Genomic DNA, 21181 nt, shown 5'->3' with positions numbered 1-21181 from the left:
CATCCAAATGCACAATGCAGCGAATCAATTCAATTACAGAGAACGGAAGGCACCTCTGTTAATGAACAGCATCGATCAAATCTGTTGAAGAACAAACTGAAAAAGCAACAGTTGAACTCAACAGGAACTGACTGCCACTGCAAACAATAGAAGTGAACAGAGATGCTGTCTTCTGTGGAGCGAGTCCTGAGCAATTCACTCACTGTGTTCACCAAGGAAGAAGCATGCAGGTAAGAAACAGCACTCATAACTTAAAAATTCATCTTTGCCATTATTGTGTTGAAGCAATTCGCTAACTGTTCACCAAGTTGACGAGACTTAGGTAGAACCAAGATGATATTGAAAAATGCAGGAAAATTTTCTTGTTTGGTAAAATATAATTCAGTCAATATGAATAATAATATGCTTGCCAACGACCTACGGATCTATTGGTACACGGGTCGCCGATAGAGCTCTCACCGAGTGGTGAGAGTTCGATTCTCACCGAGCGACATTTCCTGGGAGTTGTGAATAGTGGTATGTGCACGAGTGGTTCTAGCTCACGTGAGACGGCCTCGTCCCCCACTGCTCCACCGAGTCTCAGTGCACGCTTCCCGGGGATCTCAGTGGGTTCGCCCCGCTTCTCTTCCCAAAAATAATATGCTTATGTTTGGGTAATCTTATTGTGTTACTCTGTAATGCCAAAAGCCATGAGTAATACAGTTAATGGAGTTCCCTTAGTTGCTAAATTATCTTAAGATCGCAAAGTATTTCTAAAACAAGTTAAATTACACAGGCTTCAGCTTACTCAGTTTCAACTTCCACCAAGGATGAAGCAAATAAGCGGCATTTAGAAACAGATCAGATTAATGTGATTCTGCTGTCCTTCAAACTGACTCCAAAAAGTGTAATGTCATTATCCTCTTTTTGGTTGATATATATATTTTTTTATCAAAATGCATGATTATTTACCAAGTTTGAAGCCATTAGACAAGGGGTGTGAATGAGTCTGAATCATTGGTTCTTTGTGATTTATACAATGCTCCTAGTTAAACAAAATTAGGCACTCTCTTAGTGTCATGTGAGCTTCAAGTAAAAGTTAAGTTCTCTCCGAATCTTGTTACTAGATTTCATGATTGCAGGTTTTTGTATAAATGCTCTTTAGGGAATGTTTGGTTTAGACATTTTCAGATATTTCATTGAACAATATAGTTAATATTCATAAGCTTCACATTAATCAATTCGGTTTTCTATTTATAGTTGCCATTATAATTTTATGTGCATGATACTTTCTATGATTATCTCAGTTTGAATCATTAGTTATTCATAAGTCTCAATCTTGCCAGGTATGAACTGTGTTGATCACTTGCGAGTATGTAGCTGGCATTCCAATAAGTTGATTAGATTACTTAACAAATAAAATCATGGCAGACATTGAGTTTACACAATAATTTTGATGCTTGAGTTTAACATCATGATGCTTCTTTGCCTTACGAGCTGTTCTTCGGACGTCTTTGGGCTTCAGTGGTGTGCACCACTGTTTTACATTTTTACAGAACCACAAATGAGCAGAAGCTAGGCACATACGTGATAAAATTCTCAGTCTGCACTTTATTGTCATTTTAAATATCCACTTGTGACAGTTTCTATCAAGACTCTATTGAGTAAAATTTAATGATTTTTTATCTGAATGCAACTTGTTGATGTTCTAATTTTGTATCTGCTAAATAAGATCATTCAATAACATAAAAACTACATTGTCTCCAAATTGGTAATCGGAATAACACAAAATCAAGATTTGTCTGTGTTAAAAAATTTCAGTATATGTTTCTCAGTTATTCATTATTTTGATGCCTTCATCATGTTCCACCTGTTACTATGTTTTGATAATTTAGAGCTGTATATGTGGAAGTTCATATCTATACTGAATTTTGCTAATTGCTGTATGTTAATTGAATTTCTGCAGATATTCATTTTATGTGTTGTATGTGTTACATGTCTTGATCATAACATATATAAATATATTTAAATCAATTGTGAAATAAAATAAGATATTTATAAATCAACCATCATAAATAAATGTCTTTTTCAACTACTTTAAGCAATAGGAAATATGAGCCGTAGATTTGAAAGATGTTGGATCCACTGAACGTTAGGTATTTTGTGAGGTCAGTGTTGAAGAGCTGGGTTTTTGTCTTGCCTTCCTTTGGTTGAATCTCTCATGAGTGCCATTCAAAGGAAGGTTGTACCTATAGATATATATATATATATATATATATGCCTTTCTTTGGAGTTTTTTTTTTGGTGTAAATATATAATAATAAATACCTTAATAATATATCCATTGTTGTTCCTCCATTGTTACCACAACCTTGCTCTTTTGCATTTGATTAAACACTCATTAGTTATTTTTACTTCACTGTAATTACTGTATTACACAATGAACAACTATAATTTGTTTTTTTTAATTTGTTGAAAAATTCACTTAAGATATACCTCAATAATAAATATTTGATGATTAAAATTACACTAAATTTAAATTAATATTAACATACTTGAAAATACTAACCAATAAATTTAATTATATTATTACTAAAATTTGAATATATATATATATATATATTGGGCTGACTGGCCCATGGATCATCCTAATTCCTACAAGCCCAAATCTAAAACCTGCTTTCATTATAGTCCCACATCGGTTACTGACAACGAACAATGAGAGAATGACCACTATAAAACCATGGCCTTGATTACATTACAACTCATACCTTTCTCGGCCTTTTGGCTAAGATCAAGTGTAGTATCTGTTCTTATCAGTTTAATATCTGATACGTGGGCCATCGGCCCACTATGATATTAAATTAATTTCTTGTTTCGGGGAGGGCCCACGTACACTAGCTTGCTAGTGGGGCTCTCACGCGTCGCCCATGTGTTGCACTACCGCACGGGCCCGGCGCACCCCTTACCAAATTTAAGTAAAATGTTTGTATGTGTTTTTAGCGTTGAGTTATTTCATATTATTATTTGGATGATAAAAAAAAAAATGAAAATTTTGTCTAGCTGGACTTAGATGGCATCAAACGGGAATCGGCTGCAACCAACCCGGAACACAATAAAGCCATTTTATGATTTCGATTCTATTTTAATTGTTCTAATAAAAATACAATGATATATATATATTATTTTTTTGATATGTTTTAGATTAATCAGAACTGAATTAATTAAGATTAAACTGAACCGTATTGAAACCGAACCTTGGGGGGAAGATGGGCGGATGAAGGGTTTAAAATAATTTCTGTTTTGTTCAATGGAGTGGTGAGGAGAGTAGTATGTTTACAGATTTTTATTTTTATATTATTGTATATTATTATTATTAAATTAGAAATTGTTCATATAATCTATTATCTCTTCAACTTTCTCACTTGATTAAAAATATCCTTAGACCATATTCTCAAAAAAGTCATTTATCTTTCTGGACACCTTCTGACAGTTTACTTTCTAGTATTTTTGAATGAAATGTTTTTTAGCAATTTAAACAAAAATACAAAATAATAAATAAGAAATCAAGATATTAAACATCAAAAACACATTAAAAAAATGTTACATAAACTTATGTAGTTACACATAAATACATAAATGTTAAATAAACACAAACACATATTTCGTAAGCGGGGTAAAATTAGATTTTTAAATTAAAAATATGATAGCATGAGTTGTAGGTACTGAAAATAAACAAATTAAAAAAAGATGGAATGCCTTGAAAATTGAAATATCAAAGGACTCTAGAAGATATTTGAAAAGTTACAAGAACTAAAAAATAATTTTACTTTAAAAAATAAATACCATGATTGTTCATTTTTTGTATTTATGTATTTTTATATTTTTGCATAATAATAATAATAATAATAATAATAATAATAATAAGGCAAAATTACTTTTTACCCTCTAGAAATTTCAAAACTTCACAAATAGTCTTTGTAAGTTATGAATACCCGGGAGAGTCCTTTCGTTATTGTTTGACTTTTTTTTTGCCCATGTAGGTCACTCGAACTGGGTCCATGTTGTGAATTTCCATCGTTGCCCTTGAAAATGATGGGAAAAAAACCCACCCAATCACATCATGTCCATCCTTTCTGCATTTATTTTTTTCTTAAACAAACTTTGGAAAATTTCTATCACCTTGGAGCTTGGAGTTTTTCAATTCATCCAAATTTTGTGTGTTGAAGTTCTGCCGGTTGCCCGATAAGGTGACAATATCTTCCTTGTCCCTCACCTTGATCACTCTACGAGGGAGAGTAATAATTTATTTTTATGTAGGTTTACTATAGAGAGTTTTTGTGCTATTACTAGATACAAAGGAAAAGGACGAGTGCTAGTGTTCACGGCGCTGACTTCTTAGGGAGTCAGTGTTAGCGGAGATAAGTAAGTGATGGGTATTGATGTTTCCCGTGTTAGGGTGAAGTTTATCACACCCGATGCACATAAAACGATTTGTCCAATAGAAAATGAGGTTGACTTCCAACGCATGTGTCATGTGTATGCCAACTTCAAATGCGCTGTAGTCTATCCCGTAGTTGAGACTTCTTCTATTGGCAATGATTTCTTCTCGTTGTAATGTTTTTCTCCTTTATGATTACATAGTTGTATAAAGTCAATTATTGATTAATTATCCCAGTTTTTGCTTAAAATTATATTTTTTTTCGCTTAATTATTCTAGTTTCTGATTAAAGCTTATGTTTTTGTTTAATTATCCATGTCCCTGTTTCCTCTTAAATTTATAACATTTTAAAACTTATAACTTCAAATGCGCTTAAATTTAAAATGTTTCCGTTTAAATTTATAAAGTCTATATTTAAAATGTTATGTTTCGGCTTAAAATTATTGAGTTTCCACTTAAAATTTATTCTCATTGTAAAGTTTTTTTGATTTTAGCAGGTATTCAGATTCTGCGAGCGTATCCGTTCCACCTTAGGGTAACCCTGATGGTGTAGCAGGCCTTCCTTCTTCGTTAGATTAGTCTAAAGTTTTAGCGTTGGATATCAGACAACGGTTTCAAGGGCCTGACAATTTCAGGGACACATTTCGAAATTTTGCAATCAAGTGAAATTTTGACTTCAAATTCATAAAAGAATGAAAAACACCGGGGTGACTGTAAAATACGCTGCCATTGGTTGTCAATGACACCTCATGCATTAAAAGAATATAATAAAAATACTTTCAGAATCAAAACAATGCACCTGTACAGGGCCATCGAAATTCAGAAAGACATGTTATGGGAACATGGCGTCCACATTCCATACAAGAAAGCTTGTTTTGGTAAAGTGTATGCCCGGGTGAGCCTCAATGGCAGCGAGGTCTCCAGCTATGATTTGTTGCTTTGGTACGTAGATAAGGTAGTTGAGACAAACCCTAGCAGCATTGCGATCGTAGAAAGAGACGGTGAGCTTTTTAAATGTGCATTCTTTTCTTTCCGTGCCTGTATCATGGGATTCAATAGGAGTTGCAGACCGCTGTTGTTTCTCAATGGTACCCACCTTCTTGAAAATATCGGGCTACTCTGTTGCATGGGTGGCACAGACAATAATTGAAACAATGGTTTTTCCCACGTGGCTTTCGGTATTGTCGACAACGAGACTGATGACAATTGGATGTGGTTCATCTCCATATTAGGTGATGCTTTATATGATGACGGAGATTATGAAGAAATTATAACATTTATGTCGGACAGGTCTAAGGGCCTTGTGAACGCCATTGCAAGGGTCTTCTCTTCTTCCCCACATGCATACTGCTTTCGACAGTTGGATGTCAATTTCATGAAAGATAATGTTAGACTTAAGAAGGCATTGAAGGAGGAGTGTTGGTCCATATACTTTCGTATTGTATATGCATCCACGGCTAAAGAATTTGATAATTTCGATGAATAAACTGTAGGCCACATCACCCGATGCCTATCACTATTGCTTCATAAATCAGATATGTCACATTAGTCAAATTATTTGTTCAAAGGTGATCTTTAGGGTGAGATATATTCAAATGTCGCAGAGTTATTCAATGAGTAGATCAAAGAAGCTTGGCATTTACCAGTAACTAAAATGGTTAAATCCATACGATATTTGAATGTTGATTTTCATTTAACGCTTAAGTGTGTTTTGTTATCATTTAAACTTAATTGATTCTGTTTAAATTTTAGGGATCTTTGCTTAAGTGTGTTTTGTTATCATTTAAAATTGTCTGTTTTCCATTTAAATTTTGGTGTCTTAGCTTAACAATGACTTATAATGTTTAATTATACGTGTTCTACGCTATCCAGGTTCAAGCTGATGCGCATGTTATACACTCACCGTGAATAAGTGAACAAATGGAAGACCTACTTATGCCCTGACATACATAAGAAGATAGAGGAACTTGTTGCATAAATCTGGAATCTTCATGTTGGTCATTATGTCGATGACTGTTATGAAGTGATTGACCAGTGCAGCAAATATGTGGGTCTATCAGGTAAAATTTGTTCATGTCGCAGGTGGCAAGTTTATAATATCCCGTGCAAACATGCTTGCGCTGTAATAATGCAGACAGACACAAACATTCATCGATTTATTAGTGGCTACTTCACTGTCGACAATTACAAGTTGACGTATCAGGAAGCTATTTTCCCCATACCCAACCATGACAAACGTATGGATGACAATCGAGAACTACGTTTGGGCAGCCGTGAATAAGTGAACAAATTGAAGACCTACTTATGTCCCTAACATACATAAGAAGGCAGAGGAGCTTGTTGCGGAAATCTGGAATCTTCATGTTGGTCATTATATCGATGACTGTTATGAAGTGATTGACCAAGTGTAGCAACTCCATGGATCTATCGGGTAAAACTTTGTTCATGTCTCAGGTGGCAAGTTTATAATATCCCGTGCAAACACGCTTGCGCCGCAATAATACAGACTAGACACAAACATTCATCGATTTATTAGCGGCTACTTCACTGTCAACAATTACAAGTTGGCGTATCAGGAAGCTATTTTCCCCACAACCAACCATGAAAAGCCTATGGATGACAATCGAGAACTACGTTTGCGTCAGCCTGTCACGAGAAGGTAACCTGGGTGTCCTAGATGGAAGAGGATCGAGTCACAAGTGCTCGAGGTCCGTGATATATGTTGCAGTCGCTGCCACGTATCCGGTCATAATTGCAGATCTTGCAATGATACTGTCGTCGACTAAGCATGGAGGACAACTTGTATTAGTTACACATGTTCGTTACAAACTATCGCATAATATTGTACGTTTTGCTTGTTATTTATGAAAATCATTTTTGTAAATAATCACAAATTTAAAAGGAAACGATGATATTTAAAGAGAAACACTGATACTTGAACAGAAATAATGATATTTAAACATTAACACTGAAAGTTAAACATAAACATTGATACTTAAACAGAAAAATCAATTAATAAAAAAGAAACAATGATATTTACATTACAAATTAAACTTGGCCGTCCTAGGCGGAAGTGGACCGAGTTGTAAGCGTATGAGATCAGTGATATTTAAAAAAAAATTTAAATAAACATACACCACAAGAAATCATACTTTTAGGGACGGTTTTGAAGGTAGTTAGCGGCGGTTATAACTGCCGCTAACTACAACTGGTGGCAGTTATAAACCCGCCGCCTATACCAGCATCGGCAGAGCAATTAACGGCCGTTTTAGTAAACGGCCGCAATAACCGCCGCTAAATGCATTTGTCATTTCTCGGGGTTAAATAAATGGCCGCCAAATCATAATGAAGACAGACAATGGAAATCGTGGCGGTTTTATAGAATGGCCTCGAAATGGAAATAGTTGAGGCAGTTTTATAACCGCCACCAAATGAATTAATATCAATTTATTTTGTATTGGCGGCGGTTAAATCCTAAACCGCCGTGAACTTTGATATTTTTTAGAAAAAAATTATATTTTTTTATTTAATTTTCTTTTTTTACAATTACATATATATGAATCTGTAAAGCATGTTGTACATTGAACTCATTCAATTAATATTTAGAAATAATAAACATTTATTGATAACTCATGAATAATTAAGTAAAAGTCAAATTTACAAATTTGTTCTCATCATCTAAACGGAAAATATATTAATTAGTATACATCCTTGTTTTACACCATATATATATATTCACCTCAGCATCACAGACATCCTCCTCCTCAATGTCTAATGGGATATCACCATGACCATATGGATAGGAATTTGTCAACTACATATCAACATTTCTTGAGTCTGTGTCTGCATTCACATCTCCTGAAATAGTAGACAAAAGAATGATCATCATGGTAAGAAAGTACAGAAAGACCAAAAACAATTGAAGCTTTCATGAAGTGTGCACTAACCACAGGGAAGCTCAGGCCTTTCATTTTGGGTTGATGAGCCAGAAGCAGACGCAAGGACGCTCGTGAGAACTATGACCTGTGTTGGCATGGAGAATCATAAGTAAAACTCGTAGGCAAACATTAAATAATGTAAACCAACACATGGAGCATGCCAAATGATAAAAGAAGCAATACAACAAAGCATCTTTGTCATGGATAGAGTTAAGATGTCTGGCCATTTCAGTAAACTCCTCATGCACAAACTTTTATTTGACATGGGTGAAATAACTTTGGTCAGATTAGCAGTGTCCTAACAAAACTAAATTCTTAATTATAATGACAAGCACCTCGTTGCATGTGATACTCATAATTATTCTCAGAACCGAGTGGGGGAATTCTCTAGAACTTGGTGCATACCCACTAGAATTGGTTCTAGAGCCTTGTAGAAAAGTCGGAGCCATAGAAAAAAATAAGAAAAATCAGAAGAAACAGATCACAGTAAATTTCATAACACAGAATGCAATCAATGGTTGCAAACCATGGTTATTCACAAAAATCTTATCAAAGCACCAAAATCATGTAATGTCCAAACCACGGTTATTCACAAAAATCTAATCATCATAGATAGATTTTGGCTTGTTTGCACCACCGAGCCATAAAATAAAAAGATGGACTCACTTGGGAACAATTTCCACGTTTCAGGTCCAAGCCACGGTTTTCCAATCTTGATGATAAAAATTGAACACATTCATGATCAAAAATAAATAAATAAATAAATAAATAAATAAGGAACACAACTTGTTCTGGAATTCAGTAAAACATAAGATGCTTACTTTTGACTTGGGAAATTGATGGGTTCCGGAACTTTCCCTAAAACAGTGAATTTTCCTCGTACAATACCATATCCGAAAAAAATCGAAAGAAAAGTTTGCATTTTAGCAGTTGGAATTGGTTTGTCACTAGTCGTGGTTGAGTCAAATTAATTTTCCTCATACAGTGTACAGACATGCACAATAATATATAATAGTAGGAGGACAAGTAGTAATAATAAATAACATCAACAAACAAACAACAACAACAACATCAAAGAAAAAAGAAAATGGTGATGCAAGAGTCAAAACCTTCGGTCTCCTGTCAATATACTTGAAGCCATAATCTTAATGATGTCAAACAGAGAGTTCCCAGTGATCCCAAATAGCTTCAATGCCATGAAGCCCAGACATCCAATAATTTCAAACATATAATCATTAGAAAAACTTGAACTTGATCAGAGATAAAGCAAAAGGTAATATTTAACATAAAAAAACAAGTCTATGCAGTCACTATCAGATAGAATTAGAAACATGAACAAGATTCACTAGAAAAAAAAATATATAATACAACATTTATTGAATGAATATGAGTAACTGTAAGACACTAGCATCTTAAATCACATGTAAAGGTATAGAGAGCTTTCAGTGGGCATATTTCTAATTCAAAATCATGGGCATTCACACTTCAAAAAATCGGAGATAGCAATAAATAATGATCATTAAAAATCAATAAATAAAACCCAATAGTTCAAATTCAACCACAAAAACTACATGAAAGCTTTCACTGGCATACAAAATTTATTGGCAAATAACCAAAAGCATGGTTAAATCAGTAAAAATTATCAAATTGTACAAATATAACCATTTCCTACATGAATTCAACTATATATATAAATTTAACACTCCACAGATGAATTGCTGCATTTTTGTTACTCATCTTCCATTGCATGAATAACAGATCCATTAAATCATTAGAAGAAAAGAAATAATACCTTTTTGTGAGAGAATAGTATCAGTACTAGGTTGAGCCTTGGATTTATAAACTAGGGGCAACATCTCGAGACAACAGAAAAATTAATTATCTTACAAACTGAAGCACCATTCAGTAACTAGATAACATCATAGCATTATGGTTTCCATACAATTACAAGGCTGAAAAGTTGTTGAATTGGCTTTGCATGGATGAATATCAAAAGGGGCTGGTTATCATGTTTTTGTTCAGCAACACCATCTAATTTAGATAGCACACCAATTACAACATCTTCAAAAATTGCAACAACAATTAGCAACTATATATGCACATAGCATTAAAAATCTAACTAGTATTATCTATACCTTTGCATGTCTTGAAAGTATTTGTTTCTATAGTGAATCGATGAGTTTGCAAAGCTTGCTCCTCCTTTGCTTTTGATAATAAATTTTTGTTGATAATTGCAACCTGTTCGGACATACTTATTGTTATCAGGGATTAACTAGACTGTCTAGACAAGGCACAACAATGTTTAACAAGCAGTAGTATGTTTCTTCAGTTTAGACAACATGCAGAATTATATACCAAAAAAGAATTAAGTTAATAATGCAAATGAATTATATATACCTGATTCCTGTATTCCTGCCAAAAGTTAGGGCTTCATACCCAAGCACCATAAGAAGAAAGGATTGCAAATGTAATTCTTACCAACATTTAACCTAAATACTAGTTTCACTTCTCACAATAATAGAAAAGAAAAAAAGAATGAAGGAAAAAAAATATCAAATGCAAACAAAAACTTTTTAAGCCGCAAAATGTGAAACCAAGTTTGTTTTGCCAAATGCATTGGCCGGCCTTAAAATGTTGTAACAAAATTCATAAAAGTACCATATGACTCCTCATGTTAAGGCACTAATCATGCCTAGACTTAACCATAACAACAAAGAACCTAACCAACTTTTTTGATAGGCGATAATATTGTCTCCTGATGGTAGCCTGCAAAATTCAATGATGGTTATAGTTAACTAACTGCAAACTTCAACAAAACACCAATAAGAATTGGGTTTTCAGATTCAATTTCCCTTCAATCCAAACAAAAGCAAATGAAAGACAATATGAACAAGAAGAACCACGCGAAGATATAAACAATGGAGCTAAGGGTCAATCAAGAACTCACCGAATTGTAAGCAAGATCAAATCTCTCTTCGGTGGAGCCAAAACTGAATTCATATGATGGATTATTAAAACTATGAACTAAATTTACACCAAAAAGTGTGTAATTTTATTCTAAGTACAAACAGTTAATTAGATCAATTTTATACTTCAAATTGAAAAATAGAGTATCAAGGACTTGGTTAACTTACCCTGCGATGAACGTACAATCACATCTGTCTTATATAGAATCATCTAAATTTTGTATGCCATTAGCCGTGTGACTACCCTGCGATGAACGTCTTCCAATAATTGGCAACCCCACATTTTCATATTGCAAAGCAATTTCAATATCAAATATGAAGAATAGACTAAATTCCTATAATTGTAACCATCAACACTAACCTAATCAACACAATTGTACCCAACAATAACTATAACAACAAAAATTCAAACAAAACCTGATTAGTTGCTATGTTTTGATTTTGGTTTGCCAATTGTTGGGTAAGAATTGATATTTGTTGCTGAAATCGTTGTTCGTTTTCTTGCACTTGTTGCCTTAATAGATTCACAGTTTCCTTGAGCTCAATGATTTCAGCTTGTGAGCCCCCACTAACATCATTTCTCCTACTCGAGCTAGAAGATGATCCATACACTTGAGTTGGGACAACCCCAAGTCCCATACCTCAAACATACCCTGGGTGTTCTTTCCTAAAAACACTAGTAAATGCTTCATTTTCAGTTGATCCTTGAGTCTAAGTAATGAGATCTTCCTATAAATAAAATAATAGAGTTTTTCATAAACACACGTCATAAAATCATGAAACACATCATACGTATCAGTAATAAACTTACATGACTATGCCTTGCTTCTTCATTTACAAAAGACCCATCGGATGTTGTATGGCTTGCCTGAAATAATTCAGCTCTGGTAATAGACCGACCCAGTTGCTTTTCCTACCAAAAATTAAATTTTTTTAAAATGTAAGTAATGTTGTGACATGATTAATAAACATAATTAAAACTAATCAAAAGAAGAAAGTAATAACCATCTCGTTTTCCAGTCGGGCAATTGACTTAGAACCTAATGTGTGAGGCATTGTTTGGTGGGTACGATTTATAGTATTTTGTTCTGCTTTTGCCTGTAAAGTGTAATTTCACAATTAAAAGTGAAACAATAATGCAACTACCAATTTTTTTTAATTGGATATCACCTTCATGTCAGGCCGAGCTCTATAATCCATAAAAGCAACCCATTGCTCCAAAGGGATCTCTGGAGGTTTCCTTGCTATGTTGGCTTCATGCGGAACATTGGGATCACATTTCATCAAGTTATATAAGTTGTATCGATTGTCTCGCCATTTTTTGGCTAAGCTTTTGAAAATGTATCGCGTATGTCCATCATCATTGACCTCCAATTTTATCTACATATAAATAAATACATTAATACAAAACTATCAAATGTAGCAAAAAATATAACCATAACATGGCAATCATAAATAACACTAGATACCTTTATAATATTGTTCCACACTTGATCTTTATAGCACTCTGGAATCTTTTGCCACTTTTCATATCCGATAGTAAAATTCTGACAATTGCTTGCAATGTGGCCTAGAAATTGCGCGAGCATACCCCCGATAAATCAACAGGTTGATTTCAAGAATTCCATTCCACAACAACTTTTTCTCTTGGAGGAAGAGAGTATATGCCAATTGCTCGCATTTTTTGACGCTTCACTTCCCCATTGCTATCTGCCATTTACAGAAAATGAAACCACATCTTATATATGTGATTATTGTTTATAGCATTTAAAAACCTATAACTTTGATAACATTCAATATATAAGAATCAAATAAATTATATATATACATGTATATAGATTAATCACCTTTAATTTTCACATCCCATGTTCTTGTACTCCCTTTATAAGCCCTCACAAGTTGAGGTTCATCTCTTTCAATTGTTGTTTGGTGCACAGGACCATCTTCTTGAATTTGTGCATTAATCTGAGGACCATCTTGTTCAACTTGTGCATTAATCTATGGTGTTGACATAGATGTACATGGGCCTATAGAATGATTTCGGTCCACTGTTGAATGACTTGTCGTAATGTGTCTTTTTGTCCTCGGCATACTGCAAATAACTAACATAATCAATTAGTGTCAAATAATGAGTTACATAACATGTAAGAGGAAAATAAAATATAAGAATAAGTACAGAGACAAGCTAATAATTACCAATTAGTGTCAAAAAATTATTTAAATATTGTTTTCAGCTTCATAATGTTATCCAATATTTGAGGATTGCAAATTCTGAAGATCATCTACATCATCTCGACTCAAAGCTAAATGTATATCTTCATCAGGAAATAAGTTTTCAAGATTTTGTGACGGATAAGCTTCAATATTGGCCATGGTGTCTAAATCATCCTCGCCCATATCGTACAAATCTCTAGGTTTCAGATGTATTGGTATGCACCACCCTTTTTCCCTTTTGATCATCAACATAGAATACCATATGTGCCTCAGAAGCTTTAATGTACGGCTCATCATCTTCATTCACCCCAGTATGTATAGGTATTGCAAAATTGATTGAGGTAAAACCTAATGTATCAGTTTTTAAACCTCTAGGGTGAGTTGTGTTGGCCCCCTCACACTTGAAAAAAGTCATCATAAACATTCCATTGTAATTAAGATCAATGATGTCAACTAATTTTCCATAATATGGCACACCTCCATACCGCATGTTAACATCACTATAGCTTGAGTAACTCCTTGTTCCAAATCTGCCGAAAACACCACTATTCTGTGTGTTTAATCCTCTATCACATTCCAAAGTACGAAATTTGTACCCATTGACATTGAATGCTGTGTTTTCTTTTGCTTGTTTAATTGGCCCCTACGCAAGAGCTATGAGCAAACTCTCGTCTGTATCTAGGAGCACCTCACGATCTCGATTGATTTAAAGACAAATGTGCATTAATTTAGACAAATTTGCATTAATTTTATGTATATATAGAGATAATACTTACTTGATTTGCAAACCATTGATTAAACTCCCTATGAACCATCTTATCTACCTCGATAGGATTTCTACTTCGGCTTCATAATTGTCGTCTTGCAACAGTCCTGAATTGTCTATCATGTTCAAAGTAGTATTTTAATAACAATGTCCACTTCACTAATTCACACATGCACAAGTAATAATACTCACTGAACGTAAGAATCAATTGCGGGGCAATTTATTAACACATGCCAATGCGCTTGTAGCTGCTCAATGGATGATAATGTAAACCACGTAAAACCACCAATTGATTTCCCAACATATGGAAATAATTCCGCAATTCGAGCATTTGGGTACTGGGGAATGACAGGTTCATCATCAACTCGCCTGAGTCATTTCCATATTGTCTCAATATTATCTATATATCGCGAACAAAATGTAATAATTTCTTCTGCAATATAACACTCTGCAATAGATCCCTCTGGACGTGCTTTGTTGCGCACATATGACTTTAAACGTCCCAAGTACCTAAGACATCATGTGACTTATAGTTATATAACACAGATTTCTTGTTATTATTAATTATAAATAAAGTTATTAATAATTAGGTTACCTTTCTATCGGATACATCCAACGGTAATAGTCCGGCCCTCCAAGTTTTGCTTCATCAACCAAATGAACAATCAGATGTATCATCAATGTGAAAAATGAGGGAGGAAGAGGGAGGGGACTTTTCAACATGCCAACAATTTTTAAATTATGGGGACTTTTCAACATGCCAACAATTTTTAAATTATTAATATCAATGCACCGAGGAATGTTGCTTGCATAGCCATCTGGCACACTAATATTCTTTAGAGTGCTTAAAAATAGCTTCTGCCCTTGCTTACTCATTGTATAGACAGTTGGAGCAAACTTCAGATTTTCATCTGGCCATAAGTCATGTTTGCAGCCAATATCTTTTAGATCCTTGCGAGCATTGAGATGATCTTTTGAGCGAGAACTGTCATTCAACAATGTAAAAAGAACATTATCACACACATTCTTCTCTATATGCATGACATCTAAATTGTGACTCAATAAATTTCATTCACAATATGGAAGCTCAAAGAAAATGCTTTTCTTCCTCCATTGTTGTTGCTCATCTGTAGAGGTACTTGCACCACGTCTTCTTTTCCCCCTTACAAGACTACCCATTGGCCGGCCGAATGTGACATCAATGTCCTTAACTTGCTCAAAAATTTCTTCACCTGATAATAACTTAGGAGGAGTGCGTAACTCTTGTTCTCCATTAAATCTGATCCTGTTTAGTCTAAATTTATGACCACCATCAAGAAAGCGTCGATGGCCCATGAAACACCATTTCCTGCTATGAGGCAAGTGACAAGGATCAGATGCATAATTGCAATGTATAAAAGCACGTCTAGTATAGACATTCCACCCAGATAAATTGCCCAAACTAGGGTAGTTACTAATTGCCCACATCAAAGCAGCATGCATTTTGAACATTTCATGTGCATATGAATCGTATGTATCAACACCATTGTACCACAACTCTTTTAACTCCCGTATTAGAGGTTGTAAGTAGACATCTATATCATTTCCTGCCATATGTTTACCAAGAATTATTGTTGAAATGATAAAAGATGATTTTTTCATACACACCCACGGTGGCATATTTTATGGAATGAGAACAACCGGCCAAATGCTATAACTTTGACTAATATCTCCATGGGGATTAAATCAATCCGTAGCTAATGCAAGATGCACATTCCGAGGGTCTGCTGTGAATAAACTATTTGTTGAATCAAATCTTTTCCATGCTTCAAAATCTCTTGGATGTCTCAGTAGCCCATCATTATTGCCATCCAAACTGTGCCATCTCATATCCTTCGCTTTTTTTTGAAGACAAGAATAATCATTGTAAACGAGGTCTTAGTGGAAAATATCTGACAACTTTTGCAGGAATCTTCCTTCTATCTCTATTACCTTTGGATAACACATCTGAGCCATCCTTCCTTTCCTTCCACCTAGAAGTATTAGAAATTTTGCAATTTTGTCTCCCTTCATCTTCTGTGTTACCCCAATAAAGCATGCAATTATTTGGGCATGCATGTATTTTATCATAGTTCAATCCAAGCTTTGTGATGGTTTTCTTTGCATCATAAAAAGAGCTTAGAATTTTTATATGGGGAAATGTATCACGTAGCAACTCTAATATCATTGTCATGGCCTTATCACTCATCCCACATAGACACTTGATGTGGTACAATTTCAATATGAATGATAGCTTTGAATAATTTTCACACCCTTCATAAAGAGGTTGTTGACCATCATTTGATAACTCATAAAACTCATCTGTTGCATTCCTAGTTTGGTTCACATTTAGTATTTCTTCATATATTTGTCTGACCCCTTCATTTACTGTGTGGAAGCCTTCATCTGAAATAGGTTCATGTACTCCAAAAGCATCATTTACCATATCCCTGATTGGGTCTTCAGCAAAAGCATTTCTTTGTGAATCAACTGCGATGTTGCTTGGAACACTAGTTGTTTCTTGAGGGTGGGACTCTCCGTGAAGATACCAAATTGTATACCCTTTTGGAAATTGCTTGCAAATTAGATGATCGTATATCTCGGCACGATTTTGACCTTTACTAAATCTACACTTAGGACATGGACATAGTATCATATCATTAACTGAACCATGATAGAAAGCAAATTCAATTAAGTTCTTAACACCTTGGTCATACGCGAGTGAGTTTCGTGACATTGTATTCCAAGATTTGTCCATGCTTATTAATAACTGTGTCTAAAAATAAACCACAAAATATTCATTTATTAATATAAACTACTCATACCTCGACAAATGTATTAATAAATACAATAAATTAACACTTACCAATATTTCTAGTGTTATATTATTAAATATTGCTATTCTTCAAGGTTAATTTTTATTGTTTGTGTTTAGGATTTGTATGTCTATTCATGTTTAAATTTAATTTCATATGTTTTAAATTGCTAAAATCTTTCAATTATTGGGATTAGAGCATAGCATTCTATTGGAAAATTCATTCCCAAGTGAATATTTTATTCCTATTAATTGAATGATTCTATAAATCTAAATTTTAGTCCTCACATAAAACTAAATTAAAGTTGGTTGTTCTTCTATATATATATATATATATTATAGTGCTAACACTATACAGTTTTTCATTCTTACCTAGATATTGCAATAAGAACTGAGAGCTTGTTTTTTTTGTTTCAAGAATTTGCAGGCAAACTAGTGAAATATTGTAACTTGTCAATCAAGAATCTAAAGATGTCATGTAACATAAAAACCCAACATTATGATTAAACATCACAGTTATTAAATAAGCACTATAGTTTGGAAACATAGATGTTCATCTAGTGTGATTTAAAAACTTTGAGCAAGCTGTATATTAAACAAAAACACATTATATAATATCTAATCTAAAGTAACCTTATTGTTCCACTTGTTAAGACCATGGAAGGTAACTTATTGTTTATTGTTTAAGTTAAATCCACACCATTCACCTACAACCACAACATATTCCTTATGCTTACTATTACCATGCTTCTAATGTTTACTCTAAGCCAATCAAAGCATCAAAGACACTAATCCATCTACTCAACACGGCAAAACAAGCTTGTCTTTTTAATAATGGTTAAATAAATCACAAGATTATTTCAAATATCATGTTATGTCACACATTGTTAAGTATCATTAACTGAAAACTATGAAGCTACTGAATAACTAGGGATACTGGTCACTTTTGGAGTAAAACATTCACTGACTTTTTTCAAGTATCCTGATATATATATATATATATATATACGTATGTATATATATATTGTTGTTTAGAATCATTCATATATAACAGAATACCCAAAACGTTATCCAAATGTACTAGAAGAGCTCAAGGTACTACACTACTCTCATCTTATGTTTAATCTATGGTTTGCTAAGACAAACAACCATTGACATAGAATTGGAAGGCATATATATATATATATATATATATCTGAATGTTTGTAGAAAATCATTGTTAAGTTTGATCTAAAATGCTTAAATTGTTTATATTAACCAGGTTTTACAATTTCGAAAGAATGGAAAATCCACTAATGGAGATGGCTGGTGAGTATCATGATATAAAAACATGAAACAAAGTCAAACTTTTTAGTAATCAAGATGTGATTTATCACAAATGCAAGATAGAAATCTTGAGCTTAATCAGTACTTTGGTTTTGGTGGCAATGCTTGGTTATATATAGGATAAATTATTCTTACAAGCATCTAATATAACAACAAACATTCAAAGCGAGTATTGCATCGAGAAGGAGAATTCTTTCAAGAGATTGAGAAGAAGCGAGCGACTTACTTGGGGATTGAGGTGCTTGCTCCGTCGAAGGGGGGATGGATTTGGACAGGCAGGTGATGAAGGCTAGTGGTCCAATCCCCAGTCATCGTTAACTACCATAAAAAGAACAATTTGAATCAAACCATTAAAAAAAAATACTAAAAGAACAATTGAATCAAGTAATCAGAACAACTTATCGTGGAGATGAGATGAAAGCCGAGAAAGATGAAACAAGAGGCTTCACACCACCGTGGAGATGAGAGAAAGGCCGAGATGGGAGAAAAGCTCAGATTGATGGTTCATACAATGGATCAATGGCGTCAAGGGATTGATGGCAACAACGGAGAGAAAAGGGAAGGTGCTCGATCGATGGCAGCAACGAATCGATGGCAGCAACAGAAAGAAAAGGGAAAAGGGTCGGGGTTCAGTGGAGAAAAACCTAACACCTGGATAAATAAAAAGAGATGCTTGATCTGTTTAGAGAAAAGCATTCACGCCATTTGGTACACAACTGCCGCCAATTGCATAGCCGTCTCGCCTATTTGCGTACAACTACCACCAATACTACAAAAAAAATGCCACAATGTGTAACCATCGGGGCCGTTTATTGAACTACCATATAAACCGCCACAATGTGTAACCATGGTGGCCGTTTTGATAAAACCACCGGGAAATGAGTGCCACAAAAAGACTATTTTCTTGTAGTGATAAATTTAAATAGAAACGACTATATTTACGTGCTAATCGTAAATCTTCAAGCAAAGACAACGATGTTTAAGCATTATTTTAAATTTCAAAGTCATATGTTCAACCAAAATATTGATAGTTAAACAAAGACATCCAAGCATAAAGACAAGCATAATGTATTAAACGGAGACTATGATATTTACATTACAAATGAAATAAATTAGTGGAAAAAGAATAAATTAGCATGAGAGTACATTACAAACAGGCTTAATGTTTTTGCCCCCAGTTGATGTATCGGCTTTCTCACTAATACCGGCTATGCTTCCTTCCATAAGTATGCGTGCGGCATACTTTAGTCTTAAATAAGGGACGTCAGTATGTGGTAGCCGTAGCTTTTCATTGTCAAGTATTTGTTCAATAAACTGCATGACATGTACAGTACAATCGACACTTCCTCATTTTTGTCTTGGAGTGTCAATATGGTAAATTAGGAGTATGAGGTCATCTCCGTCTTGCAGAATTCCATCTCGACACAATTGTCCAATAGTTTCTGCTGTCAAGAAATACAAATTGAAGTTAGAATTCTAATTAAGAAACTACGATGTGTGTGCTCTATTTAGCATGTAATTTACCATGTCGATGGTGTCTCTATTATACTTCTCACTCTCGCATGAACAATAATGCCGATACTCTTGCTTTTCGTTGTCTAGAACAAGAACATGGAAGTGGACATTAAGGATTATTAGTAGAACAATGATATCAACATCATGCAATTTACGAGCGTCATCTCGGATTATAGTGAGAGTCATCTCAGATGCGTCTTCTTGTTTGGACATAAATAGAGCCAGCGGCCACATGATGGAAGCACACTTCTTATATGGATATGATACTTTCTTTAGTGACTTCTGAATTATGCACACAAATGCGTCCATGACATCGTCTATGACCATATCCTTCCCTTCCAGCATCGTGAATAGGCTGGCTTGTGTTGTGTTAACACAATCATTCTTCCAGACGACAGTCCTGATGTTAAATAGTAACACATATATTTAAATGACAATATAAATACTTAATTGAAAACTACATATATTTAAATGAAAACGTAGATATTTAAATGGAAACTAATACTGTTAAATAGGAACACATATATATAAATGATTACATAAATATTTAAGCGGAAACTACTTCTCTTAAATCGTAACACATATATTTAAATTATAACATAAATACTTCATACTTTATGAGTTTATCCAGGAATTCAGGAAGATCCTTATTATCTCCTACTCGAAATTTGTCAAAAGCGCGTGTATCTTGCGTATCTTTTCTTCTTAGGGAAGTAAATTTTTCCGTATATAGTCATACTGTTGGTTGGCAAGGACTGTACTTTCCATGTTAGTAATCGTTGTTTCTTCTTTGACTTTTCCTTGCCCTTCGTTAGCAGCATCCTTTGGTTTTGAGTTATCACCAGAGAGTTCATCACCAGGAATAGCTGAGACGTCTTCGACTTTCGATAACGGTCCTTTAGGTGATGTTGTTGATGGTTGTTGGTGTTATGTGCCTAGTGCATAAGTTGTTTCCTGTTGGTCCAACAATGGTTTACCGGTAATAGTTGCTGCTTCGTGTTATTGTGGGATTGTCTTCCTTCGATGCGGCACTGTCGTCTACCAAATCCACTGAGATAGGGATTTCATTGGCAAAAGATTCAATGATCTTGTCAACATCGGCCGTGATGACATCATCATCCACTGTAGGTGGAGCTACTATTGGGGCAATTTCCTCAGACGCTGCCCTTGTATCTGGATGATCAACCGTGGGTGGTGCTATTG

At 34.3% G+C, this 21181-nt stretch overlaps 1 protein-coding gene and 1 non-coding gene across 2 annotated transcripts; one reads left to right on the top strand and one right to left on the bottom strand.

Moving 5' to 3' along the window:
• The first annotated feature begins 2746 nt into the window (after positions 1–2746).
• LOC120253913 lies at positions 2747–2946 on the top strand. The gene has a single exon (XR_005534458.1). It is a non-coding gene; the product is annotated as a U2 spliceosomal RNA (small nuclear RNA).
• A 9993-nt stretch (positions 2947–12939) lies between these two features.
• LOC120253911 lies at positions 12940–17080 on the bottom strand. The gene is made up of 4 exons (XM_039262114.1): positions 16276–17080; positions 15444–15890; positions 15177–15350; positions 12940–13034 (listed from the first exon to the last, which is right to left on the bottom strand). Exons 1-4 carry the CDS (start codon positions 17078–17080, stop codon positions 12940–12942), a joined length of 1521 nt encoding a protein of 506 aa, XP_039118048.1.
• Positions 17081–21181: the final 4101 nt, after the last annotated feature.

The sequence above is a fragment of the Dioscorea cayenensis genome, unplaced genomic scaffold (genome assembly GCF_009730915.1).
Source record: "Dioscorea cayenensis subsp. rotundata cultivar TDr96_F1 unplaced genomic scaffold, TDr96_F1_v2_PseudoChromosome.rev07_lg8_w22 25.fasta BLBR01000240.1, whole genome shotgun sequence".
NCBI classification, from domain to species: Eukaryota; Viridiplantae; Streptophyta; class Magnoliopsida; order Dioscoreales; family Dioscoreaceae; genus Dioscorea; species Dioscorea cayenensis.
This window is presented reverse-complemented; position numbering and strand designations above follow the sequence as displayed.